The 16,542-nt window shown below is 37.2% G+C and overlaps 1 protein-coding gene across 3 annotated transcripts in view; it reads right to left on the bottom strand.

Moving 5' to 3' along the window:
* Positions 1 to 16,542, bottom strand: part of DCC (DCC netrin 1 receptor) — a 1,166,577-nt gene that overhangs the window by 247,675 nt on the left and 902,360 nt on the right. For all 3 annotated transcript variants that reach the window (XM_067014926.1, XM_067014925.1, XM_067014924.1), the window contains one exon: positions 2,465 to 2,606. In XM_067014926.1, coding sequence (XP_066871027.1) covers positions 2,465 to 2,606 — 142 coding nt within the window. The remainder of the gene's footprint in view (positions 1 to 2,464; positions 2,607 to 16,542) is intronic.

Below are 16,542 nucleotides of genomic sequence, written 5' to 3' on the forward strand. Positions count from 1 at the left end.
AACTTGAATCATACATTTATGAATACACACACATACATCTGTATATAACACAAATCTCCACATTGCTTTCCAGAAAGATTCTAGAAACTTTCTGTCCCACAAGTAGTATATGAGAGTTCATGTTTCTTTTGTACACTTTCCAAAACAGTGTATGATCATTCATTTTTATCTTTATTATTTTAATCAAAGGAAAATGCTAACTCATTTTTGTTTTAATTTGCATTTCTCTGCTAATGAAATTGAACATTTTATTATGCTTGTTGGCTATTTATAGTTCTGTATATTGAATATCCAGTCCTTAGTTTTTCTATTGGAATGCTCATATTTTAATTAATTATTTTATAAAAAGAAGTTTATATACATATATATATGTATATATATATATTTTTGTTTGTTTGTTTGATTTTTGGTACGCGGGCCTCGCACTGTTGTGGCCTCTCCCGCTGCGGAGCACAGGCTCAGCGGCCATGGCTCACGGGTCTAGCCGCTCTGCGGCATGTGGGATCTTCCTGGACCGGGGCATGAACCCATGTCCCCTGAATCGGCAGGCGGACTCTCAACCACTGCGCCACCAGGGAAGCCCCTATTTTATATTTGTAATATTTTTCATTTGAGAAGGAAAAGCAATGATTAAAAAAAGTTTCAGGGCTTCAAATGCCAATATCTATTAAAATACAAGGTTTGGATTAAATTATTCTTAGAGCCTCTTCTTCTATTCAAATATTAACTCTTAGGAATTATACTAAAATTTTTAAAGCAAGATTTTTCAATTTTGGTGATTTATTTTAAAGTAAACTATGTACATGTTGTACCAAATATTCCAGTGAGCAAATATGCCTCACTTCAATTATTTTTACTTTCTTTCCATCATTTTATCCAGGCAAAAGACAGGATCTTGGCTTTCCTTAAGCTTTTTAAATGGAATGGTAGAGTGCCATAACTTCCGCTTAGATTCAATAATACCTTCTTAGGAGATTTTGTCCAGATATAGAACAAGTAATGTGATGTTTGGTAATCTATTTTGGAAGCACTGTCACAATCGCATTAACATTTTATAGGCATAAGAGGCAAAACCTAAAGGGAAAAACCAGGTTTCTATCAAGTCTCATATTGTAGGCTGAGCAAGTAGCTTAATTGTGTGTGTGTTTTATGATTTCACATGGAAATTTACTGAGTACCTCATATAGAGAAAGGAATAGATAAGGATTTACTTTCCTTTATTCTCACCTGCTATGATAGTTCACTTTATCCATTTTCTGTAAGTTATGATTTTTAATTTGCATGTAGTCATGCAGCCAGTTTATGTGCCATGACACATATGCTCAACTTGACCCACCAGTTTTTGCCATGAGCCATTGCTATATGCCTTACTTTCCAAACCCTTAGTTCATGCTCTCTTTGGTACTATACAGCCCCAAATGCTGCTGCTACCCTAGACCAAGCCATCACCACATAAAGTGCTGAGGACAAGGAGAGAATTCCATGTTTGTGCATTTACCAGAAGTGCTGGCTTCCCAGGGGGCCAGCAGGAGGTACAAAACAGTTAACAACCTGTTGGTGGGCTTACTTTGACCAATGATAGACAAGAGAGAAACTGCTCATGCTTCCTATCGAGCCATCCTCTGTGGGCCACAGTAGTTCAATTAGCTTCTCTAGTGATAACCTAACCAAGGCCAAGCAAGCTCTGGGCTTGTTCTAAACTTGGGGCCAGCTCAGTAATATGTCATCATTATTTGATTTATTTTCCTCCCTGGCTCATTTTCCTTGTTCCCTCTCTCTTGCTTTCCTGGGCTTGCACCCCAAATGCATTAACTTGAAAGCCTGACTCAGTCTCTGTTTTCCAGGAACTGGACTGACATGTGTTCATGGTTCCAATAGTTAAAGGAAATATATGATTATTAATCTTATAAAATAAAAAAAAAAATCTAAGTACTACATGGAAACTGGGTCCAGTTTTCAGAGAGAATTTTGACCCACTATGAGTTCCACCAACATTGCTACATAAGTGAATTTACTTTTTTATTTACGGAAAGTAATAATTGTTCTCTTTATTCCCCAAACTACCCCTCTCTCCATTTTCCAACTTCATTCTCACTCCTGGAGTTTGAGGAAATGGGGCTCAAAATGACTTAAACTTGGAACCATTTGATTACACGACTTTTAAAAGTTATTAAACAGTTAAAAATGATTTGACAACAGAAGTTGTTGAACCAGTAATACTAAGACACTAATATGGATAAAAATTCAATGATACGTTTACTAAAGTGATGATCCAGAAGCAAAATATGCAGTGAAAGCATTACAGGGAATATCAAGTTAAAAATATAAAGGTTATTCTCGTTCAGACCAGTACATGCCATTTACAGGGGAAAAAATGGTAAGTTGTTTACCAGAAAAAAATATTTTGTTGCTGAGGCATTTAATTCATCAAAACCTTCCAAGACCACACCATGTGAACACTGACCTGTGAACAGGTACCAGAGGTTGTTTGGCTCCAGTGTTTCCACCTCACCCCTGCGGGTCGTCTTTCTGTGTCGAATTTTATAGCCGGTAATAAATCCATTTTGTGTTCCTGGTGGAGGAGGCAGCCAGCTTACTTTGATACTCTGTAAAATAGTAGATGTAAATTAAAAGATTGGAGAAAGGAAGGACAACAGGATAGGGTCAAAGAATTGACACAAACATAGGGGCAAATAGGCAGAGATGCAAAAAGTGTTAGGGATTACCCCTTAGAACCAAATTAAATCCATTCTTACAACTATATGCCTGATTTTGACAAATTTACACAATTCATTTGGTTGATTACATGCATTATCATCTCTCCTTCGTAAATGGCACTAAAATGACAGTAAAATATTCCAAATGGTATAAACCCATAAGGAATAGATAATAGGACCCTAGTGGATGAGAGAGCTTAACAAATTTTTTGAAGGTGCAAATGAGGAAAAGTGTGACTGAGCCAAAGGAGAGAGATGAAACCTAAATAGCTCAAGAGATATTAATGAAAACAAGGTGATTGGCATGACCAAATTCAGGGAAGACTAGAAATTGTTACTTCCTAAATACCTTACAAAGCAGGACAGTTATGTTTCTGAGACAGAAGATGGATTGAAAGTCCTACCACATTCTGCAAAACCAGTCGCTAACACTCCCTGATCTTGGAGTGGCTGGAAGCTGCATTCTCCAGGGATATTGAAACAGAAGCCACAAATTCAGGGACACCAGGCACAGGAGAGAATAGAGATGAGGGCAAGGGTTGTTAAGTCCATGACATAAGACACTCAAGTCTTCTTCCGTCATCTGATACCCAGAGCAATGGCAACCAGGTGTACACTTCCCAGCCAGAATATCAGATAATTGTTCTCTAGACAATATTTAGAAGAATAAGAGAAAAGAACAGATAGGTTCCTGATCAATCCCCCAACAGTGAGGAGCCCACTTTATAACCTCCACTCACGCACTAGAGTTTTCACTGCATAATCACGTTTTTAGTACTGCATTTTTATGTAAACTGGTAATTTAAGACTATCAGACATTGAAAACAAAGCCTTCGGCATAACATACAGAGAGAAAAACACATAAGAGCATAATGGCACTTGAAGGAAACAGCATTAGTGTAAGGAAAAAGGATCCAAAGAACTGTCATTAATACCCTAATAATCAAAGAGAAGATACTGCATCTATAAATAGAATAAAATACAAGAAAAATAAGAGATTTTTAAAAAGCTCATGACATTTATAATTTGGTTGCACAAATTAAATATTCAATAGATAGGTGAGAAGATAAATTAATAGACACCTTCCAAAATTCACTGGGGAAAAACAGATAATCAAAGGAAATTGGAGAGAAAAGATAAGAAATCAGAGGTTTAGTTAATAATTTCTGACACCCAAATAGTAAGATGAGAGAATGAAGGAATAGGAAAAATAAAAGGCAGTCAATTAGAAAAAACAAAACAAACAAAAACAAAAAACAAAAAAAATCCTCCTCCCCAATAAAAACTATGCAGAACTGGAAGACTTGAGAGCCCATTCTGAAAGGGATTATGGAATATCTAACATAATAAATGAAAATAACCACATTAAAGCATATTATGTGAAACATGAGAGCCTCATGTGGGAGGGAAGATCCAAAAGCTTGCAGAATGAAGAAAAAAAAAAGAAAAAAAGGGTACATAAAACATAATCAGGAATAAGAACAGCATCCGATTTCTCAAAAACATTTAATGTTTGAAAACATTTAAACCTAGAATTCCATGTCAAGCCAAATAAATTATGATGTATGAGGAAACTATAACACAAGCATAAGAACATACACTTGCCTAAGTATAAGTATAGGGATATTTCAGATATGAGTGGCCTCAAAGATATCCATCTGTGTACCCTTTATCAGGAGGTTAATGACGGTATGCTCAAGGAAAATGAGAGTGCAAAGTAAGGAAGAAAATTATTTGAAATCCAGCAGAGATCCAATACAGAAAGAGAAATATGGAATTCTCAGAAGATAGTGAGGAAAGTAGCAATATGATATAAGATTGGATTTGATAAGACACCAGACTCAAAAAAATACATACTGCATAATTCCACTGATATGAAAAATTCAAGAATAGATAAAACTAATCTACAGTAATACAAATCAGAAAAGTAGTTGCCTATGGCAACTTCACTGGAGGATTGATTGGGTATGGGTACAAAGAGACTTTTGGGGGTAATAAAACTGCATCTTAGTTCATGTCTGTTACATGGGTGGATACAACTGTCAAAACACATTGCTAAGGGCTGAATTTTGCCCCCTGCCCTCTAAAACCCCAAATTCATATATTGATATCCTAATGCCCAGTACTTCAGAATGTGATTGAGTGCTTTAAAATAGGCAATGAAGGTTAGATGAGGTCATTAGTGTGGGCACTAATCCAATATGACTGGTATCATTATAAGAAAAGATTAGAACAGACACACACTGAGGAAGACCATGTGAAGACACTGGAGGAAGACAGCCATCTATAAGTCAAGGAGAGAGAACTCAGAAGAAACAACTCTGCCAACACCTTGATCTTGGACTTCTAGCCTTCAGAACTGTGAGAGAATAAATACCTGTGAATTAAGCCACCCAGTCTGTGGAATTTGTTATGACAGCCCTAACAAGCTGATACACTCGTGGAACTGAACACCTGAGATTTCTACATTTCACTTCAATTATTGGGTTGGCCAAATTTTAAGTAAAAATAAGACATTTTTTCATTTTCACCAAAACTTTATTGAACAACGTATTCATTAACTGAACGAACTTTTGGACCAACCCAATAATTACACCTTGACCAAAGAAAAAGAATGAATATAAGGAAAATGAGGAAGAGGAGAAGGAAGGGAAAAGGAAGAAGATTGGGGGAGGGAAGTTGGATGGATGTGTGCCAGAGTGCTGCATCCTGACATAACAATAGGTCAGTAAATAATTTGTAAAACTGGTGAACTAGAGTTAGGGAATTAAGGGACATTGAAAGCACATTACTGAGAAACATAAAGGTATATTCCAGAAAAGAAATAACAACTAAAAGTGATGGATATGGTAGTCCAAAGGGAATGAGTACAGGTTTGGAGAGGGACAGCCGTTTGTTATAAGCCTAATTGGTACTACTTAACTTAAAAAATATATACATGAATAATAATACTTTGATGAAATTTTACATTCACTTTTTAAAAATAAACACAGAGTTGTTCTTTGGAGAACAGCTGAGAAATAAATGACTGTCAGAAAGAGGCTGAACACAATGTCAAGGAATGGACTTCTTCTGAGCTCTTAGCCTACAACCCAAGGCCACTTGGACATTGCTTCAATTATGTGGGTGTAGCAGAGGCAGAGCAGTGTTCGCAAGGGAGATGGGGTTTTGAGACCCTTCTTCCAGATCTGCTACAAATTAGCTAGCTCTCTACAAATGATTAAATTTCTGTAAAAGGATTTAAGAAATCATCTAAAGGTACAGTTATTTGCTCAGCATTTAAAACAATTTCAAAGAACATGCCAGCTCTAATCAATTCTCATCATCTGGAGTAGTTATTTTCTGTAAAGGCACTGCAAACACTGAATTTGGGAATATTGTAATCTTGTTCCTAGGGAAAATACAGGTTTAGGTTCTTGTGAGACTTTGGTCACAACATTTTTGTCAACTCATCAATACATCACCTTGCTTTATACATGTTCCTGTTTACAGGCACCTTACTTAATATCATCGTTGATTCATTAACATTGAACTCATGGCCACCCGTACTATACTGCATGTCTGAATGGACTTTATTTAATATATGTATTTCTCCTTAAGGTACATCACAGTTTTTTTGCACTTAGGAACACGAGACAGCACTTGAGCTCTACACTTGGGGACCATTTTAAACAGCAAAATCGCCAACAGAAAGCAAAAAAAAAAAAAAAGGGAGGGCAAAAAATTTATTTTATTTGGGCATTTATTTGACCACAAAAGGGACCCTTGGTTATAATACGAGAACTGAAACAAGAAAACAGAGCATCTCCTTGTTCAGCCTCAGCTGAGAACATGTGCTCCTGGAGACTCAAAGTTTTCACTGTCCCACATGTGCACAAGTCTGCAAATGACTGTAAAGATACTGTGGGTATTGATTTGGGGATACAAATAAATTTTAGCAGGTAGGTGAATTTGCACATATAGACTCTACAAATAATAAAGATCAAATATAATTATATAATAAACATAGTTAAATAACTTTAGAGGAACTTAGCTAAATAAAATTAATCTGATTATTTAAGTTGTTAGAATATACTTGAAAGAGTATGGCACTACTGAGATCATTTACTTCACCCCCATTGCAGTTTAAATGTGAGGAGCTAAGTACCACTCTTATTAATACTTGTTAACGCTTTTTTTTGCATTTACTCTAGACCTGGAAATGGTCTAGGCACTGCACATATCTATGCGAGCTATGATTTTACCCTCACAGTGACCCAGTGAGTTAAGTCTGTCTTTATGCCCTTTGTATCATCATGTCAAGTAATTTGAAACCATGTGGCAGTAAGCGATAGAGGCAGGACATGAACTGAGATAATTCCAGTTTGAAGCTGGCATTCTTTCCTATTTAATGTTGCCTCTCATGGGAGTTCCAAAGGCTGAGAGTCTAATTCATTCAGTTATTATTCATTCAAAATATATTAACTATATCTCTGCTGTGTTGCAAGCACTGTGTTTGGGACTATGGAAACACTCAAATGAATCATGATAGTACATTCATTCTGGCTGAGGAAACAGAGACATAAACTCATAATGAAAACAAACTGCTAAGTGCTAGAATAGATAATCCCAGAAGATACAATGGAAATATAATAGAGGGAGAGATTAATTCTGTGTCATGTGGTCAAAAAAGATTTGACAAGAAGGCCATCCTTCAAGTGTGAATAGGACTTCAAGGAGGGGATAAATAAGATATTTAAGAAGGAGTAAATATCAAGAGCAAGTTCAAGGTGTCATGACAGTGTAGAGCCTCTTTAAGTAAAGGTCAAGTAATTGCGCAGTGGCTACAGTAAACGGGACATGTAAGACAACATAATGCAAAGGCAGATGGAAAAAAAAATCAGTCCTTTTAGGCCATGCTATGGAAACATATGGTTAGATCAATGTGCTCATTTAAGAGAGACAAGCTAATAAATAAAATAACAATACACTGTACTCGGCGCCCAAAGAATGCACAGCCTTAAATATGCATGCACCCACATGCACGCACACATACATATACCTCATCTCCCCCCTCCACACATGCACATACATGCACATGTGTGGATGTGGTCTTTGCTCTTAAGTGTTTAGACACCAGTAAAGAAAACCAGATTGAATGATTATGCACAGGCTCAGCGGCCATGGCTCACGGGCCCAGCCGCGGATCTTCCCGGACCGGGGCACGAACCCGTGTCTCCTGCATCGGCAGGCGAATTCTCAACCACTGTGCCACCAGGGAAGCCCTTCACTACACATCTTATTTTTAGTTTTCAGTGCTTCAAGATAGTCATGGCCAATATTTTCACCATTTTACAATTTTATAAAGGAGGTAATTGAGGCACAGAATTAAATGAATAGGCAGAAGTCACCTTGTATCATCACAGGGCGATTATCAGACTACTGAGTCTAATGTCCTTTTGATTATTTCATACTAAAATAAATAATCATAGAGCAACTACTTGGAAATTCTGTTCACCTAAATTCTCCTATCAAAATATTCTTAAAACTGAATTTAAGTAATTAGTTTTTAATACATCCAATAGGCCTTCCCATTAGTAGCCCTTGGCAAATCAAGAAGGGTCATTTTCTAAGGACTACAAGCTTGTTTTTGTAAAGACAAATTTAAATTTAAACAGAAAATTTAAAGAAAAATGAAGGTCTTAGACCAAGAGGCAAAACCTTATGAGTTAATGCTTTGCTATAACTTTGCTGGGTGACCTCTCATGTCTTATAAGTGACCTCAATCTCAACACACATATTGAAAATGGGAGAATAATTGTACTTAGTGTGTCTACCAAATGATTGTAAATCACTTGATAAGCCTGGAGATTTTAATTGTATTAATGATTACATGAACAATACTTAGTTTTTGACAGATAATAATTTTTCTTTATCATATTTGAGGACTTCCAGTGATTGCATAAATTATTCCCACATGATCAATACCTTAATATCAATGCCTGGCAGCAATTAATGAATAGAATCAGGTATACGCTCTGCATGCCTGGAGGTAAACCCCTCAATGGTTATTATACATCTTTGGAAGTAATTTCATCATTTTTATTCATCTTCATATGTGGGTAGCAGCTAAATTTATTAGCATCTTTTATGCTTTCTCATTGATTTCAAGCAATCAGAAGCAGATTGCAAAGATCAAATAGATTCTGTGCAGGTTCTTCTGCAGATGATATGGTGGGATGTCCCAAATTACATTGTACTTTGAAATTAAATGAACATGTTCAGTAACTTTTTCTTATTCAGTGGTATAATGTATCTTATTTTCTCGATGAGACTTATACTGTCATGCTCAGTGGCTTAGATTCTATTGCCCTTCCCTTCACCAAGCCACCTAAAGCTGTCACAACCTAGTCTTCATGGGCAAGCCTGGTACTGATTCTTAGTAAAAGTACTTAACACATGTCCCTGACTTTTGAAAAATCAATTCTAGTAGCTGTGACTTACTTTTGGCCCTTTCATTACTTGAGAGCGAGAAAGTAACGCTTTTCCAGTGTTGCAGTGTTTTATCTTGAATCAAGGATTAATTTCATTTTTTTTTTCAGATTTGGCAAAAAAAGAAGAACTGCAAAACTTAATTTCTCCAAATCCCTCCATCCCCTCTTTGGTAACCACAAAAATGAATTTGTTTAAAAATAAGCATGGTGGAGAGCAGTTAGGTTTATTGAGAAAGGATCTCGTTGGCCATTATTTCCTAACTGTCTGAGATAACCCTATCCAATTTGGTGATGTGGTATTATCCTTCTCATGGGCTACATTAATCCGCTCCTTAATTCTTCCTTCACTCTAGATGTGTATAAATAGTAATTAAGAAAACAGAAAAAAACATTAATAAGCTCACTACCCCACCCTCATTTTTTTTTTCAGAAGCCACATTTCGTAAACTTCTGTTTTTAGTTCCACATATCACATTTCACACTTATATCTTGCCTTATTCTCTCTAGGGTGAATTGCAGGGGAAGATCAGCCCCTCTTAAAACATTCGGTTACTGTAGTAGAGAGTCTTTTTTTTTTCCCCCAATTGAGTAATTATTTATTGAGTATCTGCTTAGTGGGTCAACAACAAAAAGACACATTGTAAACCAAAGTTAATATAAGATTTCAGTCATCAAATGCCTGTTTCATGAAGGACACTATACAAGGGTGGGTATACAATGATGGATAAGACAAATTGACAGTTCTTGAGGATCCCAGTCTGATGAAGATTGGAGAAGGAGTCTGGCCTCAAGGTGGGCCTGGCTAAGAGCAGAGATGGATCAAAGCTCTATTTCTTGGAAATGGGTGTGATACACCAAGGATGATAAAAAGGTTACAAAGCAAGAATTTCTGCTGAGACTTTGAAAGGTCTAAGTGACAAGTTTGGAATAAGGCCTTAATCACCAGAATACAATCTAGATTTGAGCTGATAATGAATATCTTTCAGAGTTTTGGGAAGAGGAGTCATATTGATTGAGGACATATATTTTGACACCGTACAATCACTAAGCAGCTGATAATGCGTTATAAGTTTTGAGAGTAAAGTACCATTACTCTTGTTTTACATAAGAGATTAAGAAGCCTGCCTAAGGTCTTATAACTAAAGTGTGACAAAGCCCGGATTTGAACTCCATTCTATATTAAATCCAAACCCAGAGCTTTTGAGCATTATGTTGGAGTACCTTCAGCAAAGCTGTGGTCTCAGAATCTCCTGGCAGTCCACCATCTACCTTTTTAATAGATTTAATGCCCTGGGAGAGGCTTTTTTTTTTTCCCCCTAGCGGTTTTATCGAGATAGCATTCCCATAGAAGGGAATTGGAGGGCACCATTTGAAAGAAGATCCTTGCAGCAAATAAGAACACCTTGGTTGAAACACAGCAGAAATCTAAGGATCTTGACACTTAACTGAAAGTCAGTTTTAGACTCTACCCCCTTATTTCTCTTCTGTATTTTTGGGAACTTGTGGAATCTCATGTGAACTTCCTTGAAGAATGAAATATGCTTTCAGTACTCATGAGGCTCTACAGATTTTATTAAAAAGAGCCCATCAGCACTTTTTTTTTTGGCGGTACACGGGCCTCTCACTGTTGCGGCCTCTCCCGTTGCAGAGCACAGGCTCGGGACGCGCAAGCTCAGCGGCCATGGCTCACGGGCCCAGCCACTCCGCGGCACGTGGAATCTTCCCGGACCGGGGCACGAACCCAGATCCCCGGCATCGGCAGGCAGACTCTCAACCATTGCGCCACCAGGGAAGCCCTCCATCAGCACTTCTAAACAACCTGTTTTCATTCTGTTCCCCAAGCATCCCCCCTTATTTACATTCCCTCTGCCACTGCCCTAATTCAGAACATAATTTACCATCGCCCAGAATACAGCCATAACTAATTGATCCTCACGCCCCCAGTGTCACATCCATGTCAGTCATCTTCCTTATCAGTGAATGTGCCACTAAAGCTCTCTGAGCCCAAGTTTTCTCATATGCATTATGAACTAATAACAGGGCCAACCTCAAAGGCTCGTGGTACAGATTAAGAAAGTCAGCGTGAACACGCTTAGAAGTTCCATCAGAGTGCTGGTGCACAATAATCATGCAGTAAATTGTAAATATCAATACTTTAAGGGAGGAAAGAGGAAAGGAAAAAGAGAGGGCAAGAGAGCAAGAGATTAAGAGATAAAGAAGCAGAGCATAAAGAAAGGCAAAAGGAAACAAGGGTAGGAAGGAGAATCGAGAAATACCACGTACAGTAACAACGCTTAGAATGTGGACTACCTATTTGCGTGCTGACTCAACAATTTTTCTTCTGGAAATCAAAAGGGGCACTGAGAGGGATAAAGTAGCTAGCAACTCTTTTTAAACTCCTTTTCTTCCATGAATATTTATTGAGAAATTTACTCTGTAAAATATTAGTCAAATTTCTTGTTGTAGCCAGTAGAACCTTTAGCTGTGGGTAGTAGAGACCTTGGAAAAGGGTGGAGACTAAAGGAAGCCAGAAAAGTGAAGAGAAGCAATATCTATTTTTGGAGGTAGACGTGCCAGCACTTGGTGATTTATCGACTGTCAAGTGTAAAGGAGGAAAAGTCATCAAGAATGACTCCTAGGTTTCTGGCATAAGGGACTTGGTAGATGATAATGCATTTACTGTGATAAGGTTGTCTGAAAATATAATCTACTTTCAAAAAGAGTTCACTGGGGCTTCCCTGGTGGTGCAGTGGTTGACAGTCTGCCTGCCGATGCGGGGGACGCGGGTCCGGGAAGATCCCACATGCCGCGGAGTGGCTGGGCCCGTGAGCCATGGCCGCTGAGCCTGCGTCCGGAGCCTGTGCTCCGCAACGGGAGAGGCCACAACAGTGAGAGGCCCACGTACCACAAAAAAAAAAAAAAAAAAGAGTTCACTGGACCTGCTGATAGCATCAATAATGACAATTCACAGAGGACGTAGAAACAAAAGTTATCCATATTGATAATAGTATAGATAATATTGCAAAAGGCATTTTTCTAATTTTATCGTTTAGAGTAAACCATATCTTAATAATATCAAAATTATATAATAATATTTAACCTTCGATATGTATCCAAATACTTGGTGACTATTTCAACTGATGCTGAAAATGTCTAACTGAGTTTCAAACTGGAATAGAAATTAATTAATAAAACAGTATCTTAAGCTCTATTATGTACATAATTGTGTGAAAAATTTCCACAAAAAGTTTTGCTTTTTTTTGTAAACCTATATACTTGATGGCTCTAAGTAAGTATTGATTTGATAAAAATGTCAATAAGGTATTCTAAAGGTGTATAAATTTTTTTTCCTGCAGTTATATACTATTCCTGCAGATCTGACATGCTTTTACTTTACTATCATAAAAACTCCATCTCTTGTGATAAGCAAAGTTAGAAATTTGGGTAGCATACTATAATTGACATTCTTGAGTTCATGTAGGCAACTGTTATCCAAAATGACCTAAAGCCATGTAAGAAAATACTTTGTGTGACACATTTCCAGAGTGAAGTCTGCGGGTACCACATAAAGTTTAATATCTGTGCAATAATAAAAGTAGAGTTATATACAAATTGAGTACTACTTGATTTTAAATAAAATTTTATGAACATGTCTTAAATTCAGGCAAGAACATTGCTTTGTTTTATTGCAAACGGAAAGCTAACCTGTTGTGATCTTATATAATGACTCTGAAATAACACAAACAGTTTTTTCATCAATAGGTTTATTTAGTTGTAAAACAGTCTACTCTTTATCTCTGCTCTGGTGGCTCCTACTCCTCACAGCTAGTGCCAGTGGGACTGCTATCTTGAAATTAAGCTCTACTTGAACTACTTTGGAAAATACCTGTCCCTGATTATGTAATATGCTAAGCCACACTGGGACAGATTTCTCACGTTGCTCAACTTCAAATAAAATACTGCAAATTCACTTTGATTTGGGTCCCAGTTTTAGTAACCAGGTTTCTCTGGTAGGGATGTTGCCCTGCTTTTTTGTGAATGTTCCTTTGCCTTGTTAATCTGCTTGGTTCCTCCAAGACCTCCAAGGCATCCTAGACTGAGTCCTCCAGCAGACAGTGTCTCCTTTGTGAATTTGTCAGAGGTTGGCAGACTTTCCTGACAATATTTACTTGCCTCTCTGAATCTAGGCATGTTATCTGCTTTCATACTCTCAACTGCCCAAACCCACTGGCCTTGTGATCCATCTCCTGAAGTGCGTCATCAGCCCTTTCTGACACCACCCATCAGAGACAACTGTCATCTACCTTTCTGTTTCTCTGGATACTGTGACCAGTCTTCCTGAAGGAACAGCCCTAATCACCTCTGTTTAGGGACACAACCCTCCTGACACTGGCCCTTAATGCCATACCCATTCATCCCACAGATCTGTCTTCTTCAGGGGTATACAGTGGGCACATTCACAAGCTAAGAGAAAGGCCATCTGGAAAATGCTCCATTTCGTGTAAGTTCCATTTTTACATTTCTTAGCTATGGTAAACTGGGCTGTATTTAAAGTGACGCTGGGAAACTGACATGCCACCACTTTACTCCTTTCATCGAATTCTGAGAGCTCAACTTTCACAAGCCCAAGGAAGAAAGGGGAAGCTTATGACTTACTTAACCTGCTTCCTTTTAGAAGCACAGGGGCCTTGAACCAGTAAATTAAGGTCAAATATGTTTCCAAATCTTCACTGTCAGATCCCCAATCCATCACTGTCTAAGAAGACAAAGGGTAGCCCGTGTATACTGACAATGTAGCAGTCTGGTAGGCTAGTATTTTGCATACTTGCAAAGTAACTTTTAAAAAATATTTCTTCAGTTATTTAAATAGGAGGCTTAGAGTTCTATTAGAAGAGTGGACAATAGCTTACGGTGGCCTGGAGAGTTTCTTTGAGAGGTGTGGCTGGTTCAACACTGGTCCCAAACTTGTATGCCCATTCTGTACAATAAACACCGGTCATCTCTTTAAGACTTGACTCCAAATGTTAAATAAAGCTCAAATATCAGGCACAGGTACATGGAACTGTACTGGGATCTCCTTAATTCTTATAGCTAGTGCTTAGAAAATCTTATTTGATGTTCTGTCTAGCATGCAGTTTTCAATTGCTGTTTAGAGAAAGAGAGAATAGTGTTCTGCAAATAAACGATACTCAAGAAATATAACAAGATGGATGACAGGAAGTATCCTGTTCCACCCTCAGCTTTTCACTAATTTGCTAAGTGACATTAGGAGTTGTTACCTAACTGAACCAATTGACATCAGAGGACCTTCCCTATCTACCACCTAGCTGTTGAGAGGTGATCAATGAGAATGGGCTTAGAAACTTGAAAACACTGCAAAATTCAAAGTTTTACTCTTATTTAAAATTTTTTAGTTTAGAATTATACTTATTACTAGCAATAGTAGTGGTAGAATGTACACCTGTTTTGGATGACACAAAAGGGCATTGAAAACTGAGCAATTTTTTTAAAGAACTGAGTCATCAGGTCACTTTGGACAAACATGATTCGGTATTGAAGACATAAAAACAAATGAATGAATGGTTCTCAATGAGTCTGAGTTATCTCCAAAAGCACTTCAACTGATCACTGCAACTAGATTACATTTCCCTGGGAAACAACTTTCTTTGCCACTCAAAAACCATTCAGTGGTGAAGAGGTGATTGCTTTATGTTGATTTTACCATATTATGATGAGTGGCCCAGAGAAACAGTGCTTTCTCCATTGATTACCAAACCCTTGTTGGAGTTGATTCTCAGTTATGTAACTATGTATGGTCTCAATTACTGAAAGCAAAATAAAGAAAAATCAATCGTTCCTGTAGGTCAAGGCTTTCTTGGCCAACTAAATAAAATTAACCAAATACTCCTAAACCAACCAAAAAATCACCCACAAATGTAAAATAGAGTCCAGCCTAAAGAAAAAAGAAGAGAAAAAAAAAAAAAAGAGGTAGAATTGCTGTGTACCTAGCATCTTCTTTCTGTGAACTCCTGAATTTAAAATAGCATTTTTTTCATGTGATAATTTGCTACGTATACCCTAGTAGCCAGGCCTGTTCTCTTTTAGGTCCTAGAAACTGGGAATGTAATTTCTAGGCAGTATTCACATTTCAACAAAATTCCATTACAATAAAGCAATTTGATTGTTCCCTAGAGTTCATGATAAAGCAATCTTACGAGTAATACATTTCAAAATCTGTCAGTATCAATAGTCTTTATTCTCCAGTCCTAAGTCATTCCCTGGAAGTGAGCTGGATGTTTAGGAAGGCTCATTAACTCTTTCATATCACTAACTCCTTTCTCACACTATTCATGTCTACTCAATAAAGCTACTAAAAGCAATAAAATAGCCTTGATGCAGGAACTAGAGTTCTGAAAGCCAGAACACAAATACATCAGGGGAGTTATCTGTAAAATTATACCTTTGAAAGGCACAAGAAAATAGACCAATATATAACTTAAGGCAGAAAATACAGTGCTCACTTATTTCCCATTCCTTTTTTGTTTTAGAATATAGAAACCAGGATACTATTTGAGCAGTAAGTTGAATGGGGTAACTTCAGGATAATTGATTTCACCAGATATTTAAGCACCCTGAGGCAAAGAGATAAGAGTTTAAGTACTGATTTGAGCCTTATAAAAATTCTTTCACCTATGAGATAAAGTGCATTTATCAAGAATCACCAGTAAGAATTCAGGGTATTGCAATAATGCACTCATGCAAAGATGATCATGATATACTAACTTGGTCTGGAAATAATGAAACTTAGTTTAAATGTTGTACATTGCTCAGTAAAAGAATAAAAACCATAGTTTTTACAACACCATGATTTTTAGAGTAATAAAAGCAGAACCTTTAAAATTATTGTCGCAAAAACAATTTCCATCTAATGTATGATGGAAGAAATGTGACTGCAAATCAGTCTCACCCTGTATAGAACAAGCTTTTTTTGCTTTTACACATATCAAAATTTAGACATGTCCAATATTTAGGGATAAACAGCTGAGTCTATATTAAATACGGAAATAAAACCTTAGTATGAAACATTTTTTAAGAATGCAGATGCGGCTATTTAACAGAGGCATATCTTCAAGCACACTGTCAAATTAGGCCCTAAGTAATTAAACTCTGAAACCAGCAGGCTTTCAATCTCAGAGCAGTCATCTCAAAGACATGACTTACCATGTAATTACATGGGACATAACAATGTACTTATGAGGTCATTTGTTACAATGTACAGTCATTACAGAGTACTTACATAGCTATTTATGTCTCATAAAATGAAGTGAGACTAAATATTTTAATTGTGTTGG

This window comes from Kogia breviceps, chromosome 15, assembly GCF_026419965.1.
Source record: "Kogia breviceps isolate mKogBre1 chromosome 15, mKogBre1 haplotype 1, whole genome shotgun sequence".
Taxonomy (NCBI): Eukaryota; Metazoa; Chordata; class Mammalia; order Artiodactyla; family Physeteridae; genus Kogia; species Kogia breviceps.